Here is a 22,657-nt window from a genome sequence, read left to right on the forward strand (position 1 = left end):
GAGTGAAGTCCAAGTTTCTCTGCTTGTTATTTGAGGCTCAGTGTACCCTTTCAGCCTCTCCTGTTACTTCCTTACATAAATAAACGAGATCTATCAAATGCTTTTGAGCAGGGAGCTTTCGTATTTTGGATAGAGCAAATGGGCTCTGTGATTGGTGACTGGGTGAGGACCTGTTTCAGAGCAGGAGCTACAGGGAAAAGCATAGTCTGTGGGTAACAATGATCTCTTTTCACAGTTTGGGCCAAGAGCTCTGTTATGACTAGTTCAGCCACACATAAGAGAGTGTTCATTCTGAGACAGGCCCTGTTCTGGGCTCTGGGGTCATAAAGATGATCAAACCCAGGCTCTGATCTGTGGGAGTTCATAGCCCAATGTGGAGGACAGATGTGGACAGAGTCCATTGTGGTACGTGCTTTCATGGAGATTGCAAAGAAAAAGGTGGGATTCTATTCAGCATAGTACTTGAAGTCCTAGCCAGAACAATTAGGCAAGAAAAAGAAATAAGAGGCAGAAGTAAAGGAAGGAAGAAGTAAAATTGCCTCTGTTTTCAGATGACATTAACTTATATATAGAAACCCCTAAAGACTACACTAAAAACTGTTTAAACTAATAAATGAATTCAGTAAAATTGTAGGATACAAAATCACTTGTGTTTCTATACACTAGCAACAAACAATATGAAAAAGAAACTAAGAAAACAGTCCCATTTACAATAGCATTAAAAAGAATAAAATACTTAGGAATATCTATGGAGACATGAAGAAGTTTCTAGGGGATGTCGGAGTAGCTGCCTTGGGTGTATTCTGGTGCCTATGCTCCTCTTGCCTCACTTCCCAACCCCTTTGTTTTCTAGGTTTGCTGAGGCAGCTGCTGAAGTATGACCTCTTTGTGTCCATGATCATGAACAAATCTGTGCTGGTGGAAAGTACTGAGAGTGTTGAGGGGCCACCAGGAGAGACCTCACTGCCTTTGGTGCTCAAAAAGGTAGTTGTCTTGTGATTCGTGGTCTCTGGGTTCAATAACAAGAGAACCTGAATGCTTCCTGGGCCTTTTTCCTTATCCACCACTCCTTCTATCCAGGATTTCCTAAGTATTTTCTTACTGGCCAAAACAATATGCCATTAGAAAGCTCAAAGTTGGTTTTCTTTCAGTCATGAAAGGATAAGTTAAAACCTGTGCCCAAGGTTTTAATTGGGAGCTGGCTGGTTATAGAGGCACCCTCTGCCTAGCACATACCAAAATTCTAGATTCCCAGAAAGAAAGTAGGAGTGGGTTCAGCATAAACTGCATTGCTTGTGCAAATTGTTTAGTCACAGTGAGCCACTTTTACCAGTTCTTGGAGGGTTGGGAACCCTCCTGAAATTCAACTTCCCAAACCGAGTGAGTGGCCAACCTTGCAGGCAGGACTTTCTAAGGATAACAGTCTCAGGCCTGCAATGTTAACTCTTTTCTGTACATTCTTTGAAGCAAGGCTCATAGTAGAACCTTCCCTTGTTATGTCCCAGGCTTGTTGAAACATCAAAACCAGATGAGGGCTGTGAAAGTACTTTTGTCAGTGAAGGCCTGAGCCCTTCTTGGGGGCGATGTTAGTGTTCTTTGAGTGCCATTGTGTTCTTTTGTTCTGTTTCTCTCCTGCTGCTGTTGACAGAGACTCCTTTCCATAATCTATAACTGCTCTCCCTGAGCACCATCCTTATGCCTGGCACCTGTAGTGTGTGAGGGATTCAGAGACAAATCAGGCTCCTGCCCTGAGGCATTCAGGCTGCTTCCCTCTGGTCCTGTTAGTGGTGTGACTGTGACACATTTTGCTGCCTGTTTCTGCAGCTTCTTCTTTCCAGGGATGAGACTCTGCAGGTGGCCAGTGCCCACTGTATAACTGCAGTACTGCTGCACTCACCAGCGAAGCACGCCCCAGCCTTCATCCATGCTGACATCCCAGGTAGGAGGCCCCTTCTAACTTTCTCCTCTGAGGACCCCAGAGTTGTGACTGGAGACCCTTGAGTAGCAGCAGCAGCAGTCTTGTTGGGGATTCTTTGATACGCATACTGGAGGGATGGTTGGTGGCATGTTCATTGTGTATGACAGACTCTAGGAAGTAGGCCTCATGAAGTCTGAATCCTCTTGCTACAGATTTCTAATATGACCTTGAGCAGTTTGTTACTGAACTTTGTCACTAATTTGACCATCTAGGAATAAACACCTAGTGTGGGGTGGTGGAAAGATCTGTGGACCCGAGAGGCAAAAGGAACTAATGTGTCTTGAAGGTTTGTTATGAGCCAGGAAATATGCTCTGAGGTGCATTGCAAATGTTGCCACATTTAGGTCCTCATCTTTGCTATTTTATGAATAAGGAAATTGAACTAGGGAAGGGAAATAACTGGTTTAAATCAACAAGACTTGGCATTGGCAGAGAAGGGATACAAAATCAAGGCTGTCTGGCTCTAAAACCTCTTTTCTCTGTATCATGCTGCTGCCCATCCTGAGAATTAGGGGACCTGAGCTCCAGTCCTGCCTCTACCACCAACTGTTTCTCTCTAGGTCTCAGTTTCCCCATCTATTAAAAAGATAAGGTTAGACCATAAGTCTGAGGGCATTTTCCAGGTTTATCTGTGAATGAATGATCATGTCTCATCAAGAGGGTGTGTGAACAGATGAAGTGACAGGTGTGAGATGCTGAATAAATCCAAGGCCCTAGCATTAGTTAAGGGATCATGATTACACAGTTGTCATTGATTGTTTTCTCCCTCTCTCCCTGGCCAGAGTTCCTCTTTGAGCATCTTTCCTCTTCCAGTGAAGTGCTTGTCTGGTCCAGCTACAACTGCTTGATACTTCTGGCAGAAGAGCCACTCTTCTTTTCCAAGTGCCACACGGTGTACGGTTGGTATTGTGGGTCCTGTACTAGCTCTGGCTCAGGTGGACAGCACTTTTAAGTTAGGTGGCAACAGCAGTGACGGGGGGCCGGCCTACACCTTGGAGGGGGGTGCTGGTCTGGTCATTTCCATCAGCCCAAACTCATTACCAGACTCCACATGCAAGCAGTGATATCCACACAGTTCTGCTCTTCATTGATTGGCAGTATATACGTTTAGCAAGAGAAGGGCCACTAAATGAATTCCTGTTGCACCTTCAGAGCAACTTTACTCAGCCTTGGATTCAGTCTTTTCCTGCGCCCCAGATATCTGTCCATCTAGTTAGTCTTGAAGTTTTGCTGATTTATCCTTTCAAAGTTTTTTGAAACTGTCCCTTCTTCTTTCCTGGTGATACCTTCCTTGTCTGGGACTTTTTATATCACATCTAGATTTTTAGACTGGGCACATTTAGTTATTCATTTTATATTCTGTGTTCTTATTCTATGCCAGGCACCAGGCTGGGACCTAGAGATTTAGAGATACATATAATGTGGTCCCTGTCCTCTGGAAGGGGAGGGAGATATAAACAAGCTTATTAGGACTGTGCTAGAGGGGAAGTACAAGACGTGTAGGAGCTCAGGGGAGGCCCATAGCTCTGCCTGAGTGGACCAGGGAAGGCTTCCTGGAGGAGTGGATGTCCTACCTGATTCTTTGAGGAGAAATAGGAGTGTGTGTAGTAGAGAAGGTGAAGCTCAGCCAGTAGGTATTGACTAAATACCTTGAATGCCAGGGTCGTGCTATGGGTTGTGCTGGGTTTGGGGAGATAGAGATGAATCAGATAAGGGCCTGCCTTCAAAGATCTCACAGTCCCGTCCCATCAGTTCAACTTGTCAGGACTGCTCCATGAGGGCTGCTAGCAAATATGTGCTGTCCAGAGCCTCTCATCTCTCCTGGAAGGCAGTAAAGAAACCAGCAAGCCCTGATCCCTGGCCTCTGCCATGTCATTTTGTGGTAGGGATCGAGTCAGTGGTGAGGAGCCTACAGGGAATCCTGAGGATGAACAACACCGAGCTGCACAAGCAGGGCCTGCTGCTCTTTGCTCAGATCCTGACTCGGTGAGCAAAGTAGTGGAGCGTCAGGCCTGTAGGGGACAGACTGGAGAAGGAAAGAAGTGAGGTATTTATTCCTGGTGGGGTCAGTGATAGGAGTTCACACACTCATTTCTCATTTACAATTTCTCAGGCAGCCAGAGGAGATCAGGCTGTTCACAAGCTCAGCCATGTGCAGAGATGCTGGCCGTGCCCTCCAAGAGGCAGTGAACAGCCCTGTGCTAGAGGTGGCTGCTGAGGCAGTGAAGGCCATTTCTGCCTTTCTGAGGTGAGAGACCCAGACAGGCTGAACTTTCCACCCCTGCATGTACCCGAGGGCCTGTCAAGGCCAGAGCAGCTTCCAGGGGATACTTGTCCTTTAGGTCAGGGAAATTTCATTGAATTATTTCTTCCGCTGCTCTATTTACTCTGTTCTGTCTTCCTGGGACTGCCATTTGGATGTTGGGCATCCTGGATTGGTCACCTGATTTTCTTTGTTTTGTTTCTTTCTTTTCTTTGTCTGACAGTTTTTTATCTTTTTGTCATTATGTACTAGTTTCCAGGAGATTTTCTTGACTTTATCTTCAACCCTACTATTGAGTGTTTTATTTCTGCTTTCATATTTTTAATTTGGAAGAGTTCTTTCCAATTCTCTGCATGTTTTTTTTTTTTTTTTTTTTTTTTTAAATTTATTTATTTTATTTATTTTTGGCTGCGTTGGGTCTTCGTTGCTGCATGTGGGCTTTCTCTAGTTGCAGTGAGCGGGGCTACTCTTCCTTGCGGTGCGCGGGCTTCTCATTGCGGTGGCTTCTCTTGCTGCGGAGCACGGGCTCTAGGTGCGTGGGCTTCAGTAGTTGCAGCACACGGGCTCAGTAGTTGTGGCTCACGGGCTCTAGAGCACAGGCTCAGTAGTTGTGGCGCACGGGCTTAGTTGCTCCGCGGTATGTGGGATCTTCCCGGACCAGGGCTCAAACCCATGTCCCCTGCATTGGCAGGTGGATTCTTAACCACTGCGCCACCAGGGAAGCCCTGCATGTTTTTTTAAATAGGATTTTATTCTGTATTTATTTTGTGGATGGAACTTTTTAAAACTCAGTCATTTGTTTTAGTCCAGACCTTGCCCCCACTTCCTTTCTACTAATTTTTCCTTCTGCCTAAAATACTCTTCCCTTAAATCTTTGCATGACTGGCCTCTTCCCATCATTCAGGTCTCATTCAGAGTGTCCTTCCCTAACTGACCCATTTGGCTATTACAGCACCTACCAGACACTTGACAGTTCTTATTTATTCATTTGTTCTGTGTCTCCTCCACTATATAAGATAATCTCCAAGAGATAAGGGACCATGTCATTTTTTTCACTGCTGTATGCCTCACTCCTAATAGATACTCTGTATATGAATGATGTTAAAATGGATGGTGAGACTAAGCGATCCTAGGGTCATTATGGGAAATCATTCCTTAGTAAGATGCTTGATATCTTGAAAAAACTAATGGAGGAAACCCATATTTATTTATATAGAAAATTTTACTTTGTTTCCACATCCTCCCTTTTAAAAATCTAACAAAATAATATATTTAAGCGATAAAAAATAAAATACGCACAAGGTTTATAATGAAAAGGAACAGCCCCCTGTCCCCACTTCCTAAAGGAGACTAATTTTAACTCATTTTGGTTTTAGTTCTGGTGATTTATCTCCCTAAATCTAAACAATATGCTTGTAATGCTATTTCTTTATTGTCAATTTAGAACATCATTCACTGACTTGCCAATAAGAAAAACAAGACTTAGGTCACATTATTTTGTCTTCTCTACACTTCCTTGGCATTTTTGCTAGTTACTATCTTATGTTAATTTATGTTATGTTTTCAAACTTTTAAATAATATACTTAAAACTTGTGTTTCTTGTTCCCTCAACTTGAAGCAGTATCTCTTGATGCCCTACTTGGTTAGCTGAGTATATTAGCACCCCAGCTCTTTCTTTGCCTTCTCCTCCTTACCGTCTACTTCTCAATGTCAGCTGTACCTTTAATTTTATTTATTTATTTATTTTAAAAGGAAGATCTGGGGAGTGAAATGTCCACTGGGGACTTTATTTTATTTTATAAGTTTTTAAAATTTTATAAATTTATTTATTTATTTTTGGCTGCGTTGGGTCTTCGTCGCTGCGCACGGGCTTTCTCTAGTTGCAGTGCGCAGGCTTCTCGTGGCGGTGGTTTCTCTTGTTGCAGAGCATGGGCTTTAGGTGCGTGGGCTTCAGTGGTTGTGGCATGTGGGCTCAGTAGTTGTGGCACATGGACTCAGTAGTTGTGGCTTGCGGGCTCTAGAGCGCAGGCTCAGTAGTTGTGGTGCACGGGCTTAGTTGCTCTGAGGCACGTGGGATCTTCCCGGACCAGGGCTCGAACCCCGTGTCCCCTGCATTGGCAGGTGGATTCTTAACCACTTCGCCACCAGGGAAGTCCCTATACCTTTAACTTTATATTGTAAAGTTTGTTAACATTTATAGTCTCTTCTGTAACTATATTTAAGTCTTTGTCACTTGACTCTAGGTTGCTTCTAAAAATTGAAGAAAAGAATAGCATTTACATTATAATGGCATCAGTTTGTCTCTTTTCCCCTTTTGGCCTTTCCTGGATTTGAATCTCTAAATCTGGGGCATGAATCCCAACAAGGGTGAGATGAGTAAACCAACAGGGTAACAAAGGCATAGAGTAAGAGCCAGAGTCAGTCAGAAGTTCCCATGCAGAGCTGGAAATCTCCCAGGAGGTCAGTGTTATGGGGGACTGGTAGCCCCTTTAGCACCTTTCAGGCAGGAGGTAGTATTTGAGCTGTGCTCTGAGGGATGAGAGAGATCTAGATTTGTGGAAGGACCGGGTTGGCCAAAACATGTAGGTAGGACAATTTAGGGATTACTAAGGGTATGGTAGCCAGTCTGGCCAGCAGGTTGTGTGAAGGGGAGTAGTACATGAAGAAGCCAGAAAGCTGGTTGGGTCAGAATTGTGGAGAGCTGTGGGGAGGGGGCTGGTTATTAATCCTTAGATAATTTTACTTTTGACTTTAATTTTTCAGAATTTTTACTGAGGTGGTCCCTCTGAGGTGGAGTGGTTCAGAGGATCTCTGGGAAGCACAACCAGAAGGAGGAATGAAGAGTGAGAACTGTTGAAAGAATTTAAAGATGGCAGAACCAGGGCTTGACAATCAATGTAGGATAGAAAGTTAGAGCTTCCAGAAATGAAGAGGGAAAGGGGAAATCAAGCCTTCACTATATACAATTAACGGAGTGCCTGTTAGAAGGCCCAGCAGATTGCTCTCAGTGTTCACATGTCAATCCCAAATTCCCAATCTATCCCTCCCCCCACCCTTCCCCCTGGTAACCATAAGATTGTTCTCTGTGAGTCTGTTTTTCTGTTTTGTAAATAAGTTCATTTGTGTCATTTTTTTTTTAGATTCCACATATAAGCGATATCATATGAGATTTGTTTTTCTCTGTCTGACTTACTTCACTTAGTATGATAATCTCCAGGTCTACCCATGCTGCTACAAATGGCATTATTTCATTCTTCTTTTTTTTTTTTTAATTTTATTATTTATTTATTTATTTATTTATTTATTTATTTATTTATTTATTTATGGCTGTGTTGGGTCTTCGTTTCTGTGCGAGGGCTTTCTCTAGTTGTGGCAAGCGGGGGCCACTCTTCATCGCGGTGCGCGGGCCTCTTGTTATCGCGGCCTCTCTTGTTGCGGAGCACAGGCTCCAGACGCGCAGGCTCAGTAGTTGTGGCTCACGGCCCCAGTTGCTCTGCGCCATGTGGGATCTTCCCAGACCAGGGCTCGAACCCGTGTCCCCTGCATTGGCAGGCGGATTCTCAACCACTGCGCCACCAGGGAAGCCCCATTCTTCTTTTTTAAATATTTATTTTATTTATTTTTGGCTGCGTTGGGTCTTTGTTGCTGTGCGTGGGCTTTCTCTAGTTGCGACAAGTGGGGGTTACTCTTCGTTGCAGTGCGCGGGCTTCTCATTGCGGTGGCTTCTCTTGTTGTGGAGCACCGGCTCTAGGAGTGCGGGCTTCAGTAGTTGTGGCTCGCAGGCTCTAGAGCGCAGGCTCACTAGTTGTGGCGCACAGGCTTAGTTGCTCCGCGGCATGTGGGATCTTCCCGGACCAGGGCTCGAACCCGTGTCCCCTGCATTGGCAGGCGAATTCTTAACCACTGTGCCACCAGGGAAGCCCCCTTTATAGAGTTTTGACTCTTAGAAAGTTCTTCCTTATATTCCTTAAATAAGATCTGGGTCCTTGATAACGTTTACCTATTGATCCTGATTTTCCTCATCAAGGAAACAGAAAGCAAATTTGATCTCTCGTCCCCAAGATAGCTTATCACTTATTTGAGAACAGTGACCACCTTCTGTTCTAGATAGTACTTTTTTAACTGGGAGGCCCTTCTCAGTGAGAAAAGCTTCTGTATCTTTAATAACAATAATAATAGTCTTAGCTGTCATTTATAAGGACTTACTATCTGGCAAACATCGTGCTGAGTGCTTAGCATACATTATCCAATTTGATCCTTAGAATAATTCTATGAGGAGAGTACTATTAACTTTCATTGACTAGATGAGGAAACTGAGGGCTAGAGAGGATGAAGAATGTGCACGAAGTCATGCAGCAGATAAGTGTTGGAGCAAGGGTTTTTATCATATCAGATCCTGGACCCGTGTTCTGATCTACCACCTGTCCCCCATTGCCTGAGAACCTGAGGGTACCTTGGAGTACGCTTACCTCACCATAGGCCTACCTTTGTCTCTCTGGGTGCAGGAAGGACCATCAGAGTGCTCTACCTGTGCTGTACAAGGAGCTACAGGCCTTGCTCAAAGCCATGCTGAGCCGGTGTGCAGATTTTTCCCAGACCCCGCTGAACTGGAGGCCCCTGGTCAGTGCCCTGCAGCCTGCTTCTTCTGGAGATCATGCTGTAATGTGTTTTCGGAAGATAATTAGTACATTGCATTACCTTTATATGCCACTTTATAGGTTTTTCTCATGCACACACACCTACAGTGAGATGTTATTTTTTTTCCTAACTGCAGAACTGTGGGGCTTAATAATTGTTATCCTCATTATGACACTGAAATCGCAGGGGTTAAATAGTTTTTCTCTCAGGTCCAAAACTAGCAAGGACCTGAGTTTGGATAGTAAATCCCAGGGTGTTTGTACCCAAGCCTCCTACACACTTTGTCTTTTATATCATCCAAGCAGGTATGGTAAACATGCTCACAAAATTATTTAAGGCTGGATTCGCTATAATCTTAGAAAGAATCTGACCAATGTGCAGTGTGTCATAATTGTTGGCTTTTAATGGTCCATGGACTTAAAATATCAGAAGAAATACTATTAATGTGAGTGCTGATTATGTCTTTCAGGATTAACTTTGGAAACTAAGCTCTTCATGCCTGATGCGGTGGGGATTTTTGTGTGTTTTGGAGCAATAATATGGGCATTATAGCCAGTTAGGCTATTGTCCACTAGCCTGTGACAGTTTTCTGCAAATAATAGAACAAGAACCAGTCCTGTGCTTCACAGGGAGACAAGTGGTTAAGGTTTCCTCTTCTACCATTTTTTAAAGGAGCTATTAGATGGCTGGATTTGTGAGGATGTACCTAAGATCCCCTGGAAAGTGTTAGGTGTATGGGAATGCCAGACTCCAGTGTGAGAGGAAGAAGTCTGTAGTCCTCTAAGCAAAGACCAGAACACGGAGTAGGTACTTGACCAATAGGTTACCCTCTTTCCTTCTCACCTCAGGGCCATGCCTCCAGTAGAGATTCAGAGAAGGCCATTCTTCGAAGAGGAAGGTTCCTCCTGAGCACTCTGGAGGGATTTAGAAATGCCTGCAGGTGAGGGGCCCTCTATGGTCTGATGAAGTAGTAGTATGGAGGGTGGGTGTAGAAAGGAATCGGACAAAGGATGAAGCTCTAGAAGCAACACTTGATTTCTGATGCTTTGCTGTGTAGTGAGAGGACTTTGGCTGGGATGGAGGTTGGGGATGCGTGTGGGGTGTGGAATGGGTATGTGGAGGAGGTTTCTAAAGATTCCCTCCTGGCGAAGTTTTTGTTACCGTGCAATGAGGTTGTATCTCACTCAGCTTTGTTCCTCTTCCCAAGTAACCTAGTGCTATAGGTGTTCACTGAATGCTTGTTGGATTAATTCAGTTCACATTAACAAATATTTGTTGTATCTACTGTGTGCCAGGCCTGGTGCTAGATAGTGGGAGTAGAAAGGTAAGTCAGATTAGCTTCTACCCACAAGGAGCTCAGTCTCTTGGGGAAGAGACAGTTTTGTTTATATGTGTGGCATTCATTACATTGTCACAAATCTGGGGAAGGCATTCCAAGTAGAGAGAGCAGCATATGTAAAGGCAAAGAGATGTGAAACAGCAAACAGCATGGTATGTTCAGGGAAATACATGTAGTAGGGTGGATGAGTCATGTGTTATGGGAGAGAGGGTAGGGAGCACGAAGCTGAAGAGGTGACCAAAGACCAGGTTCTCCCTCACTGAGGCCTCTGGAATTTTCTCCAGATCTGCTTTTAGGGATACTTTCCCTGAGCCCTGAGCTCAGGTGTCCCTCTAGGAGGATGCTTCTAACCTTTATGTTGCATAGGTAGTTGTAGATATACCCACACATTGATTTCTCAGGTTGGCTGTGGAATTCCAGAACGAGCCTTCGGCCCAGGAGAATCCATTCACAGCTCCCAGTGCTGAGAAAGAAGACACCTTGGAGGCCTTCTCAGAATTTCTTCTCAGTGCCTGTGACTCCTTGTGTATCCCCATGGTGATGGTGGGTTTTCTGAGCCTTGGACAGCATGAAGCTTGGGGAGGAGAAGAATGTGAGAGCAAGCCAGGCTGAGAGGCACAAGACAGCGACTCGACTACTCAACTGGACCTTCTGAGAGTCGTAGCAGTGTTGTTCTTGCAGCCACTTTTCCTTTGGTTTTAAAATCACAGTACAGTGCTTTGTTGTAAATAATAGATTAATAGATGCCTCTTAAAAAGTAGAAAGCAGTAATAATAAAATAATAAATAGGTAATGTTTATGAAGTGATAAATGCCTTATATTCATAATTTAACCCTCCCAGTGACCCTGTGAAATAGGTCCTATCATTTCCCCCAATTTAAAGATGAGGTTGTCATTTTTCTATGGTTGTAAAGCAAGTATATGACAGTGCTGAGGTTTGAACCTATGTGTTTTTCTGCTTAGCAAAGAGTAGCAGTCAGTGTCTGATCTAGGCTTCACTAAGGAGCACATATGTGAGTTCTGTAAAATGACAGGTGAGAGACCTGAAGAGAGCCCTGGGTTTGAGCTGACTTGAGATGGAGATAGTAGGAAGAGCGGGGTCCAGAGCTATTGACTGTGCAGATGATCTTGGGTGAGTCTCGTCCTCTTTGAGGTTTGGACATCCTGTGAGCCTGTGAGGAGCCACTGTTAGTTGGGAAAGGACACCTCCAAAATACCCACTGGGAACAGTAGGTGGCAGCAGGGGAGCATCCTCTGGTTCTGACAGGAGAGAGCCTCTTTTCCTTGAAGAAGCCTCTGAGGCAGCATGCCAGGGTCTTCAGGTGGGTAACTCTCAGGAGCCAGGGGTTGCAGCCCTGATTGGCACACACTAACAGTAACCCTTCCTCATCTGCTCTGCCTTCCTCTGAGATTTATGAAGCGTTAGAGCTAGATCTAGAACTAGATCATAGAATTATTGTATTATTCTTGCTTTCTACTTTTCTGTATTTTACACATTTTCTTTAATGCGCTTGTATTACTTTTCTAGTGGAAAAAAACTTGGTTTGAAAACCAAATGAAAAGTATCTGTAAGAACCATGTCCCTGAGGCCCTGCCTATTTACACACAGGGAACTGAAACAGCGAGAGGGGAGGGGGTGACTGACCCAAGGGCACACAGCGACTTCGTACAGAGCTTGAAATAGAACTCAAGTTTCTCTACTCTTAATCCAGAGCTCTGTCTACCATATCTGGCTGCCTCATGATTCTGTTCAATGATCACATGAAAAATAAACGTGAAGGAAGTTTGTAAACTAAATTATTATATGTTAGAAGCATGAGCGTCACTCTGCATTACAGTTTAGAAAGTGCCTTTTACACATGAGATATCATTTGTTTCTGGGAAGTAAGACTTGTTATTTCTGTTTTACTCTTTGGTAGAGGCCCGGAGAGGTAACGAATCTTGAACAATTTATTAAGTGGCAGAAGATGTAAGCCTTGGATGCAGGCTTGTGACTTCAGGTCCCCTAGCGTTTTTTGTGCCCTTGAAATGAAAGAATTTAGTCTCCCATTGCTAGATGATGCAATTTTTGCTGACGTTCTTTCTTCTTCAGAGGCTCAGTCCTGGAAGACTGTGCTCTCCCTCTTGGTTCTTTGCAGAGGTACTCGGAACAGGCCACTCATCCAGCCTTGATGGAGGTTTTCCTCTCAGTTCTGCACAGCCTTTTTGTCATCGTCCCCCACATGAAGGAGAAATTCTCCAAGAAGCTTGGTAGGCAGCAGGCAAGTGTGGAAGTTGGGAGGGAGGCAGGCACCTTAGGCAGCTGCTCAGGGTACTTAAAGAGTGCATAACCTGTGGATGGGAGGCTTATGTATTCATTCAGAATCAACATCCACACTCTGACTAGTGTTGAGTGGAAGGGTATATCATCCATCAATCAAAAGTCCTTAAAGGCAGTTCTCAAATTAATTGATACTTCTCTGAGAATGTGAAGAAGGTTCCAGTTCAGAGCCCACAACAGACCTTCTTCCGCTAATTACTCTCATACTCCACATTCCCTCAGATTCCCGCAGGATTTGAATTCCCCCAGGATTCAAACTCAGGGAATCTAATCTGGCTCTAGAGCCTGCTTTCTTCATCTTTATGCTATGCCTGCCCCTTATCATGATCATTTACTGTCTTTTCCTTTATTCCTGTCACATAGCATGCAGTGGGAAGTCTGCCATGGGGAGGTAGCCAGGGTTCAGTCATGCAGGGCCTTGTTGACCATGTTGGGAATTTGGACTTTATCTTGGGAGCATTGAGTCTTAAAGAAGGAAAGTGACAGGCTCAGATTGCTGTTTCAGAAAGATCCTTCTTGGAACAGTGTGGACCATGAGTTAGAGGGAGGCAAGATTGGAGGCAAGAAGTTCAGCCTCTTGCATTAACTCAGGTTGGTGTTAGGAACTAAGGTAGTATGTGTGTGTGTGGGGGGGTGGGCTGTGGTGGAATGATTGGATGTAGGGCATGAGGGAGAGGGAATAGTTTAGGGTAATGCCTTGGCTTCTGGCTGCCGTCTAGGTGGGTGGTGGTGTTTTTTATTGAGTGGAGGCTCCCTAGAGGAGGATCTGGTTTGGGAAGGCAGTAGAGGGTGTGATCAGTTTGGATCAGGGTACCTCTGAGATGCCTGTGAGATGTCCCAGTGGAGCTTTTTGGTAGGTAATTGACTATGTCTGAGGTCATGGGAAACATCTGGTCTTAAATATAGTGTCACTTGAAAGAAAAACGCACAATGTAAGAGTTGTAAGTTACGTTTTATTTGGGGACCTTGCTGAGGACTATAGCCCGGGAGACAGCCTCTCAGATAGCTCTGAGGAACTGCTCCAAAGAGGTAAGCGAGAAGCCACACTATATATGAACTTTTTTGCTTGGAAAACATGTAGTCAATCATAAAAAGATTACTGCTAGTCACAAAAAACGGACATCTCAAGTTAATGATTTTAGTGCCTTTTTTTGTGTATGGGAAGATGCAAGAATCTGGGGTCATTTGAAACTTTTCCTTAGATAGCCATCTTAACTATCTAGGGGCCAGTATATCCAAAGCACAGAATGTTTCCTGTTTTTCCCCATCCTGACTTCCTCTCAGGGCACACTGTTGGTGGGCTGAGCAACTGCATTGGCTAATGGCTTGATCCTTGTAGAATTGGAATAGCAGGCAGCATTTTTTCTTTACAATAAATATAGAAGTTTTCAGCATCCAGCCTTTCAATCATTCAACAAACATTTATTGGGTACCTACTACATGAAAGGCACTGTCCTAGGGCAGAGGATGTAGCAGTGAGCAAAACAGACCCCTGTCCTTGTGGGGCTGAGTCTCTAGTGGGGAGCAGGTGAGATTCCTCATGGTGAGTGTGTAAAATGAGATGATCAAAGGACCAAGACAAAATAAAGTATAATATTTAGTGGTCAGGAGCAACAGATTACTCCAAAGTCCACTGGTAAGGAATGGTTGGAGAGGTAGGAAGAAACCCAGAAGGGGATGACATTAGGGAAGCCAAGTGAAGAGAGTTTTGTAGATGAGGGAGTGGTCATGAGTGTCAGATGCATCCCAGAGGTCAAGTAAGACAAGGACTGAAAAATGTACATTGGACTTGGCATCATGTAGGCTGTTGGTGACCTTGGCCAGAGCAGTTGCCGTGAGTGGTTGGGGTGTAAGCCAGACTGTAATGAGTTGAAGAGTGAGTGCAAGGTGAGGCAGTAAAGACAAAATAGGCATATCTTTCCGTAAGTTTGGTGTAAGGGGGGAGGTGAGAACTGGGGCTGTAATTGGAAGGGGACATGGAGTTAGGAAGGATTTTACTACCCCCTAAGACTGGAAACACTTATTCTGTTAGCAGGGTATATGAAGGAGCAGTAGAGAGATCCAGGGGTACTCAGCAGAGCAAGGTCCTTGGAAAGGAGAGGGGCCAGGATCCAGGGCTGGGGAGTTGAGGGGCATACCTTTTGCAGTTGTCTGTATATTTGATGTGGGATTTTGAGGGAGTTTCTGATTGATGGTCTGGGTCATCCTGGAGAGGTCCCTTGTCGCTTTTCAGAGGTATCTTTGTTCTCTCTAGGAAAAGAACAGAGTACAGGAAACCCTTAGGAAGCTATTCCATGTAGGAAGTGGGAGGAACTTCTAGGAGAGGGTAGGAGGCTGTGTGGAAGAGGGGAAAAAGTAGGACCTTTGTGATTAGCACATATGGGTTGTGCAATAACCATCCCTTGTTTATTGACATTGGGCAAATTAATTTTCTTATCTGCAATGTCCTCAACTAGAACATGGTGATAATAATGGGAGTGAAATGAGACAACATATGTAGATTTCCTGAATGAGTGTACCTCTTAGTCATTGTGACAACTGACATATACTCCTTTCCTTCCCTTCATCTGCTCTTTCTGCTTGCCATACTTGAAGAGCCAAGAGAATCCAGTCTTGGGGTGCTGAATGGGTGCAGCTTCAGAAGTGTAGATCTCCGGCGGGGCAGTGGTACAGAGCAAGGCATGTAGAGAAAGTGTGATTACAGGGAGATCTATGTAGCCTGAAGCCAGGTAGAACAGGGTGAGGGCCCAAACAGCAAGAGAAAAGAGGGAAGCAGGCACTGCCAGCCAAGAGGGGGCAGAGACCTGAAGTCGGGGGTGGAGAAACTCTGGATCCCTGAGAGTCTGCACCACGAGGAACCCTTCCAGCAGGCAAACTGGGCGTTCCCCTGCTGAGGGAGCCATGGGTTAAACTGCTGTCCTGGAAAGTTGCTATGAAACTCTGAGGGATTAATTCCCTACCAGAAGCCCTGCGATAGAATAAGATTATCCCCAGCCCTGGAGCTGGTGTAGTGGGAGCTCTTGTCAAGAATCCTGCTTTTACAGGGACCAAGGATGGACAGGACAGAGGTCAGTTTTGACAGAGAGCTGCATGGCAGGGCGGGGTGGGAGCGGGGAGACTAGGAGAGTCAGGCAGTGCAGGGACCTGGGCCAGGGTCACCGGCTAATGCAGACTGTTCATCAGAAAGGAAGATGGACTTTTATTCAGTACCTACTCTGAGCTAAGTATTTGTTAGATCTTCTATATTCATTTATTTTACTTAGTTTCACAACAACCTTCGAGGTATAGATATCAAAACTGAGTCTCAGAGAAGTTAAATAAGTGTTCCAGAGTCACATTTCTAGATAGTGATGGAGCACATTTCAAACCCGGGTCTGTGTGACTCCAGAACTAGTACCACCCAGACTTGGGAGTTTCTGTAACAAGTCTAGTTTAAATTGCTCTCTGCTTTCTTCTCAATTCTCCCAAGCTGCCTCATCCTTCATACAGCTGACCCTGGAACTGAAGGCCAGGTTCTGCAGCGGCCTGAGGTATGTATGGTCCCAAGGGGACAAGTGTCTTTCTTGACTGGACAAGTGGAAATTTCTGATTGGTGTGGTTTAGTCATAGGACCTTGGGGGGGATTGACACAGTGTGGGAATTGCTCAGAAGCTGATGGTACGAGCTGGATGGGCTTCTGTAGCTTTTACTTGTCTGGTTCTGATGAGACTTTCATTCCATGTGATACTTGGATGGGCACCTGTAACATCAAAACTGGAAGGGCTCTTAGAGATCATTTGTCTAACCCCTCATTTTACAAACAAGGAAACCAAGGCCCTCACAGGGTAATCGATGCTGTGTCCATCAAGAGAGAGTCATGTTCTAGTTGCTGCCAGCCCAACAATTCCAGAGGAGAGACTCTCTTGTTCAAAGTAGAGAGGTTGCTGCCTCAGTCTGTCTCTTCAGGTTTCTAGGACAGCCTTCCGTGCCTTCCCATTTTTGATTTGCCACCTGTCTCTGCATTTACTCAGCAGATTCCACTTGTTACTGCCTGCAGTCCTCAAGGTGACCTCAGTGCAGTGTCTAGCTCTCCTTCCATATCTCCGAATAGAACACCGACATTCAGGAGGGAATACAGGGATCCACCTGGATTCAAAGTCACAATTTTAGATGTTTGTAGTTCTCCTCAGCTACCCATTTTGGATTCAACAGCTTCCTCTTTTTCTAGTACTCCTCAGCCCTTTCCTGACCCAGGAGGACTTTTTTGTTTATATGTTTTATTTTATTTTATTTTATTTTTTAAATAAATTTATTTATTTTATGTTTGGCTGCGTTGGGTCTTCGTTGCTGCGCACGGGCTTTCTCTAGTTGCAGCGAGTGGGGGCTACTCTTCGTTACGGTGCGCGGGCTTCTCATGCGGTGGCTTCTCTTGTTGCGGAGCATGGGCTCTAGGTGCGTGGGCTTCACTAGTTGTGGCGCGTGGGCTTAGTTGCTCCATGGCATGTGCGATCTTCCTGGACCAGGACTCAAACCTGTGTCCCCTGCATTGGCAGGCGGATTCTTAACCACTGCGCCACCAGGGAAGCCCTATATGTTTTATTAAATTGGAGCTTAGTAGCCCTCCTTGATTTATTTTTTTCAGGAAAGTTTTAGTGAATGCCTATATGGGCCAAGTGCCTAAGTTACATCTGTGGGCAGCAGGTTCCATATTTACTTTTCACAGCTACCTCCAGACCTTCTCTACCAGGGCCATGGTTAGAATTTCATTGGGCTCTGGCACAAAGCAGTGGTGCCCCAGTACACGGCAGGGATAATACTGTCCCAGCCAAAGTAGCAATGTCCTCTCTTGTTCTATCTTCCTCTTCTCCCACTAAGTCACTCAGCCCTAAACCAGGTGTGTTCCAGTTTCCTCTACTACATGTGCATCAACCTCCTCTCAGCTCCAGAGAAGACAGGACCACCTTCCCAAGAAGGTAAGATGCTGTAGTTTGACCACTCATGAGGTCTGTGGTGGTCTTTTAGAGTCTGGATGCCTTGCTGATTGACTGGGTAGTGAGTCAGTACAGTAATAAGAAACCTTTGCTTGAAGCTACCCAGAGGAACCATGGAATCATGGAATGATGGAACTGTAGGCTGCTTCCTAGGGAGGTGAGATAATAAATCAGAAAACAGTGGAATCCAAGCCTCTGGGACCTTTAGACCTTAAGGGTTGAGAAGGACCCTAAAGCTCAACAAGTCCAGTTCCTCCCCGTGACCAACTTCTCTGCATCGTCCCTCACACCAGGCCTCTTGCTCTCTGCCTGTTATCTCCAGAGACCTTTGCTCAAAATATCTTGAACAGCCTGTTTCATTTCTTCGTTCCTTCATTCAAGAAATATTTCTTGAGCATCTACTATGCCAGACTCTATTCAAGGAGCTGGCAATAGGGATACAAAGTCCTGTTCTAATGGAGTGGGAGAGGCAGACAATAAACAGGTAGATATAATGTCAGGGGTGGATGGGTGCTATGAAAAAAAATAAAGCTAGGTGAAGGGATGGGGGTGATGGAAGGAGGAGGTACACGTTAGATAGGGTTTTCATGAGGAGGTGAGGAGGTGGCATGTTGGCGGAGGTCTGAGTGAGGTCAAGGAGTCCCATGCACCATCTAGGCAGGGGGAGCGGCAGATGCAGGGCTGAGAGCTGGAGGTTTTCCCTTTTGCTGAGTATTAGTTGAGCTTCTGCAGCATGTCAGGGGAGGCCTAAGTGCAGCTGCGGATACAGTGATAATTACGGTATGTTCTCTGCCCTAAGGAGTTCCTCTATCCTAGACCTCTCCCTCTTGCTATAACATAAAACAATTTAATCATTGTTTTATTCATTCATTCAACAAATATCGTGCCTTCTTTGTGGGTGACATTTGCTGCTGGCTGTGTTTCCTCTTTTTACATTTATGAAGATGTTGTCTCCTCCCTACCGACTTCCCAAACCGCTCTTTTTCCTTTGTCTTTCTCAGAGACTATGCTGAGAGAGACAAAAGCACAGGTGAGCGTTTTCATTCCTTCCAACACGGCTTGGCTCCTAGTTCTCTCACTGTACCAGCCACTCCTCTCTGCTCGGTGTCCAGCTCTCTGCCTCCTATTCAGGTGTGGTCTGGCCTGCACAGAGAATGACATGATGACTTCTGCCATGGTGGCAGCCGCATCACAACAGCCTGTAGTGTTCACCAGCAACAGCCCCTGCTGCAGGCAGCTCCCTCTCTTGTTGGAATAGGAGGGGCCCCACATGTCTGCCCCCTCAGACCCTGAGATCTTGTCATATCTCAGATCACCAGGAAGAGCAGCCGACCTTACTTACATGCAGACTGCTTCTTTCTTTTATGTATGGATGTGCGAGGCTCAAGGATATTAGTTTTGTTATTATCGCAATGGTCATAGTGTGCTTTGGTGGAAAAAGCCCTAAGCTTAGAATTAGGAAACCTGACCTGACTCTGCTAGCACATCGCAGTGGGACATTCTCCATCTCACCTTCCACTTGGCCGTAGGCCCACTGCACTGGCAGGATGGACCCTTTCATTTGACCTCTAACTTGGCCCCCTGCTTTCAGTCTCTCATCCTCCAACCAGTCTTCACCAACTGCTAGAGAATCTATCTGAAAATCAAGCCTTAACATCTAAACTACCCTGGCCTTCAACCATTGTCTCCAAACATCAGGCTGTGGGGCATAGTCCGACAGTGATGGAGTTTTCTCTGGTCTATGGTGAAATTTGGAAAATAAGGGTAATGTAGTGAATTTTCCATAAAGGTGACTTTATTCAAAATTTAAGCTCTGAGGTCCTTTTCTTTCATATTCTTTTGGTATTCAAATGTTCTTTCTTTTAAGAAACAGAAGTTTCATAAGAAATTTAGGAATCTGCTCTCAGGATAAAATCCAAATTCTCTACTCATCATTCAAGGTCTTTCACAATCTAGCTACAAATTACATCACACAGTTCCACACCCCTAGCACTCCACATCTATTCACTGATGGGCCAGTCACACTGAACTCCTTGCTGCCCCTTATACACAACTTCCTCTTATGCCTCCAGGCTGCTGAACTCCTTGCTTCCTGGCTCAGGGAGTCTCTTCCCTCCTTTCTCTGCCTGTTTTCTCTTCACCCTCCACAGTTCCCTCCTCTTTGAGCTTGCCCTCCCCGTTGCAGGTGGCGTGAGTCACTCTCTCTTCCACGCTTGAACATGGCACTGATCACATGTCCTGTAATTATCTGTCTCATTATCTGTTTTTTCCCACCAGCTGCCAGCTACTGGAGGTAGGGCCCATGTCTCACAGCCTGGCCTAGAGTAGCCAATCAGTGGACATTGTCAAGTGAACCAATGTATCCATGTCCTTCCACATGCTACCTTTAGTCTCTCCTGGTAGAGAGGAAGAAGAGACTGATTTCCTTTTATCCGGCGTGTATCCTTGCTACCCTGTGCAGTACTCTATATGTAGTAGACACTCATGTGCTCATTACCTGCTCTCCTGTGTCCTTTGTGTGATTTTTCTCCTGCTTGTTCCCTCCCCAGAACTCTCTGCAGTGTCTGAGCTTCTGCAGCATGGGCTGCCCCAGATAAGCAGCAGGAGCCCTGAAAGCCTTGCTTTCCTGTCGGATCGCCAGTATGTGGAGGGAGCCACTCGCCAGAGACAGTACTGCATCCTGCTCCTCTTCTACCTGGCCTACATTCACGAGGACAGGTCAGTGCTCAGAGCTGGTGGCTGACAGTTGGTTCTGGAACCTACATCTTTAGCCAAGTTCAGTTCAATAAATGTTTACAGAGGCATCCTCTCCAAGCCTGGTGCTGGGCACTGGGGACACAGAGATAAGTGAGAAATGGCTTATTATTCCTCAGGGGCTCACGTTTTGGAGAGGGGGTTAAGACAGGTGGGTAGTCTGTCTAGAGACAGAGGCCTAAAATGCTAATGAGAATTCCTTGATATCCCTGAGGGTGTTGTTCGTGCACCAAAAAAAAATGTCAGTGGCTTACTTTGGTTTTAAGAATTACTATACAATTTATTAAAATTTAAAATCAAAGGACTATTTTCTGTTAAGCTTTTAAAAAAATAATTTATTGAGGTAAAATTTACATAATTAAATTAACCATTTTAAAGTGAACAATTCAGTGGCGTTTAATATATTCACAGTGTTGTGCAACCACCATCTCTATCTAGTTCCAAAATATTTCCATCACTCCAAAGTAAAACCTCTTCTCCATTAAGCAGTCACTACCCATTCCTTTTTCTCCTCAGCTCCTGGCAACCAACACTCTGTGTTCTGTCTCTATGGATTTATCTATTCTGAACATTTCCTATAGATGTGATCATACAGTATGTGACCTTTTGCACCTGGCTTCTTCCACTTAGCATAGTGTTTTCAAGATTCGTCCAGTGAGCATAATGTTTGTAGCATGCATTGGTACTTTATTCTTTTTTTATGGCTGAATAATATACCATTGTATATATACACCACAATTTGTTTATTCCTTCATCCGTGGCTGGACATTTGGGCTGTTTCCACCTTTGGGCTATTGTGAATAGTAATGCTGTGAATATGTGTATACATGTATTTGTTTGAGTATTTGCTTTTCTCTTCCTTTTCTGTATATACCAGGTGTAGAATTGAGGAGTCATATGGCAATACAATGTTTAACGTTTTGAGGAACTTCCAAATTGTTTTCCAGAGTAGCTGTAATCCTACCAGCAATATTTGAGGGTTCCAGTTTCTCCATATCCTTGTTAACACTGTTGTCCATCTTTTTGATTATAGCCATCCTAGCGGTTATGAAGTGGTTTTTGCACTGTGGTTTTGATTAGCATTTCCCTAATGACTAATGATTTTGAACATCTTTTCATGTGCTTCTTGGGCATTTTTATGCCTTCTTTGGAGAAATTCAGATCTTTGGCCCATTTTTGTAACTGAGTTGTAAGAGCTCTTTATATGTTCTAGATACAGGTCCCTTATAAGATATATGATTTGCAATTTTTTTCTCCCGTTCTCTTAGTTGTCTTTTAACTTTCTTGATGGTATCCTTTGAAGCACAGAGTTTTAAATTTTTATTAAATCTAATTTTAAAAATCTGGGGGGGGATGAAATATGTCTGTTTTTTCTGTTGTCATTTATGCTTTTGGTGTTGATTTTAAGAAACCATTTTCTAACCCAAAGTCATGAAGATTTACTCCTTTATTTTCTTCTATAGTTATTTTCTTTCACAATTTTAGCTCTTACATATAGGTGTGTGATCCATTTTGAGTTAACTTTTATGATGGTGTGAGGTAGGTGTCCAATTTCTTTTTTTTGCATGTGGCTTATACAGATGTTCCAGTGCCACTTGTTGAAAAGATTATTTTTCCCCCTTTGAATTGTTTTGACACCCTCATTGAACATCACTTGACCCATGTGATAGTTTAAAAGTTTTTCTCTGGACTTCCCTGGTAGCACAGTGTTTAAGAATCTGCCTGCCAATGCAGGGGACATGGGTTTGAGCCCTGGTCCGGGAAGATCCCACATGCCGCGGAGCAACTAAACCCATGCGCCACAACTACTGAGTCTGCGCACCACAACTACTGAGTCTGCGCACCTCAGCTACTGAAACCCGCACACCTAGAGCCCCTGCTCCGCAACAAGAGAAGCCACCACAATGAGAAGCCCACTCACCGTGGCGAAGAGTAGTCCCCACTCTCCACGACTAGAGAAAGGCTGCGCACGGCAACGAAGACCCAACACAGCCAAAAATAAATTAATTAATTAATTAATATATATAAAAAAGTTTTTTTCTTATTTTAAAACTCGTGCTTGGGGCTTCCCTGGTGGCGCAGTGGTTGAGAGTCTGCCTGCCAATGCAGGGGACACGGGTTCGAGGCCTGGTCTGGGAGGATCCCACATGCCGCGGAGCGACTGGGCCCATGAGCCACAACCGCTGAGCCTGCTCGTCTGGAGCCTGTGCTCCGCAGCAGGAGAGGCCGCGATAGTGAGAGACCTGCGCACCGCGGTGAGGGGTGGCCCCCGCTTGCCGCAGCTGGGGAAAGCCCTTGCACAGAGACGAAGACCCAACACAGCCAAAAATAAATAAATTAATTAATTAATTAAAAAACAAAAAAAACCCCTTGTGCTTATTGTAAAAACTCAGT

General features: G+C 44.8%; 1 protein-coding gene across 1 annotated transcript in view; it reads left to right on the forward strand.

Annotated features, from left to right (window-relative positions):
• Nucleotides 1-22,657, forward strand: part of MEI1 (meiotic double-stranded break formation protein 1) — a 67,088-nt gene that overhangs the window by 8,948 nt on the left and 35,483 nt on the right. The window contains exons 7-18 of the mRNA XM_059934876.1: nucleotides 854-984; nucleotides 1,825-1,939; nucleotides 2,761-2,877; nucleotides 3,865-3,964; nucleotides 4,092-4,226; nucleotides 8,748-8,862; nucleotides 9,729-9,820; nucleotides 10,621-10,762; nucleotides 12,358-12,469; nucleotides 16,009-16,069; nucleotides 17,394-17,491; nucleotides 20,059-20,227. Coding sequence (XP_059790859.1) covers nucleotides 854-984; nucleotides 1,825-1,939; nucleotides 2,761-2,877; nucleotides 3,865-3,964; nucleotides 4,092-4,226; nucleotides 8,748-8,862; nucleotides 9,729-9,820; nucleotides 10,621-10,762; nucleotides 12,358-12,469; nucleotides 16,009-16,069; nucleotides 17,394-17,491; nucleotides 20,059-20,227 — 1,387 coding nt within the window. The remainder of the gene's footprint in view (nucleotides 1-853; nucleotides 985-1,824; nucleotides 1,940-2,760; nucleotides 2,878-3,864; nucleotides 3,965-4,091; nucleotides 4,227-8,747; nucleotides 8,863-9,728; nucleotides 9,821-10,620; nucleotides 10,763-12,357; nucleotides 12,470-16,008; nucleotides 16,070-17,393; nucleotides 17,492-20,058; nucleotides 20,228-22,657) is intronic.

This window comes from Balaenoptera ricei, chromosome 10 (assembly GCF_028023285.1).
Source record: "Balaenoptera ricei isolate mBalRic1 chromosome 10, mBalRic1.hap2, whole genome shotgun sequence".
Taxonomy (NCBI): domain Eukaryota; kingdom Metazoa; phylum Chordata; class Mammalia; order Artiodactyla; family Balaenopteridae; genus Balaenoptera; species Balaenoptera ricei.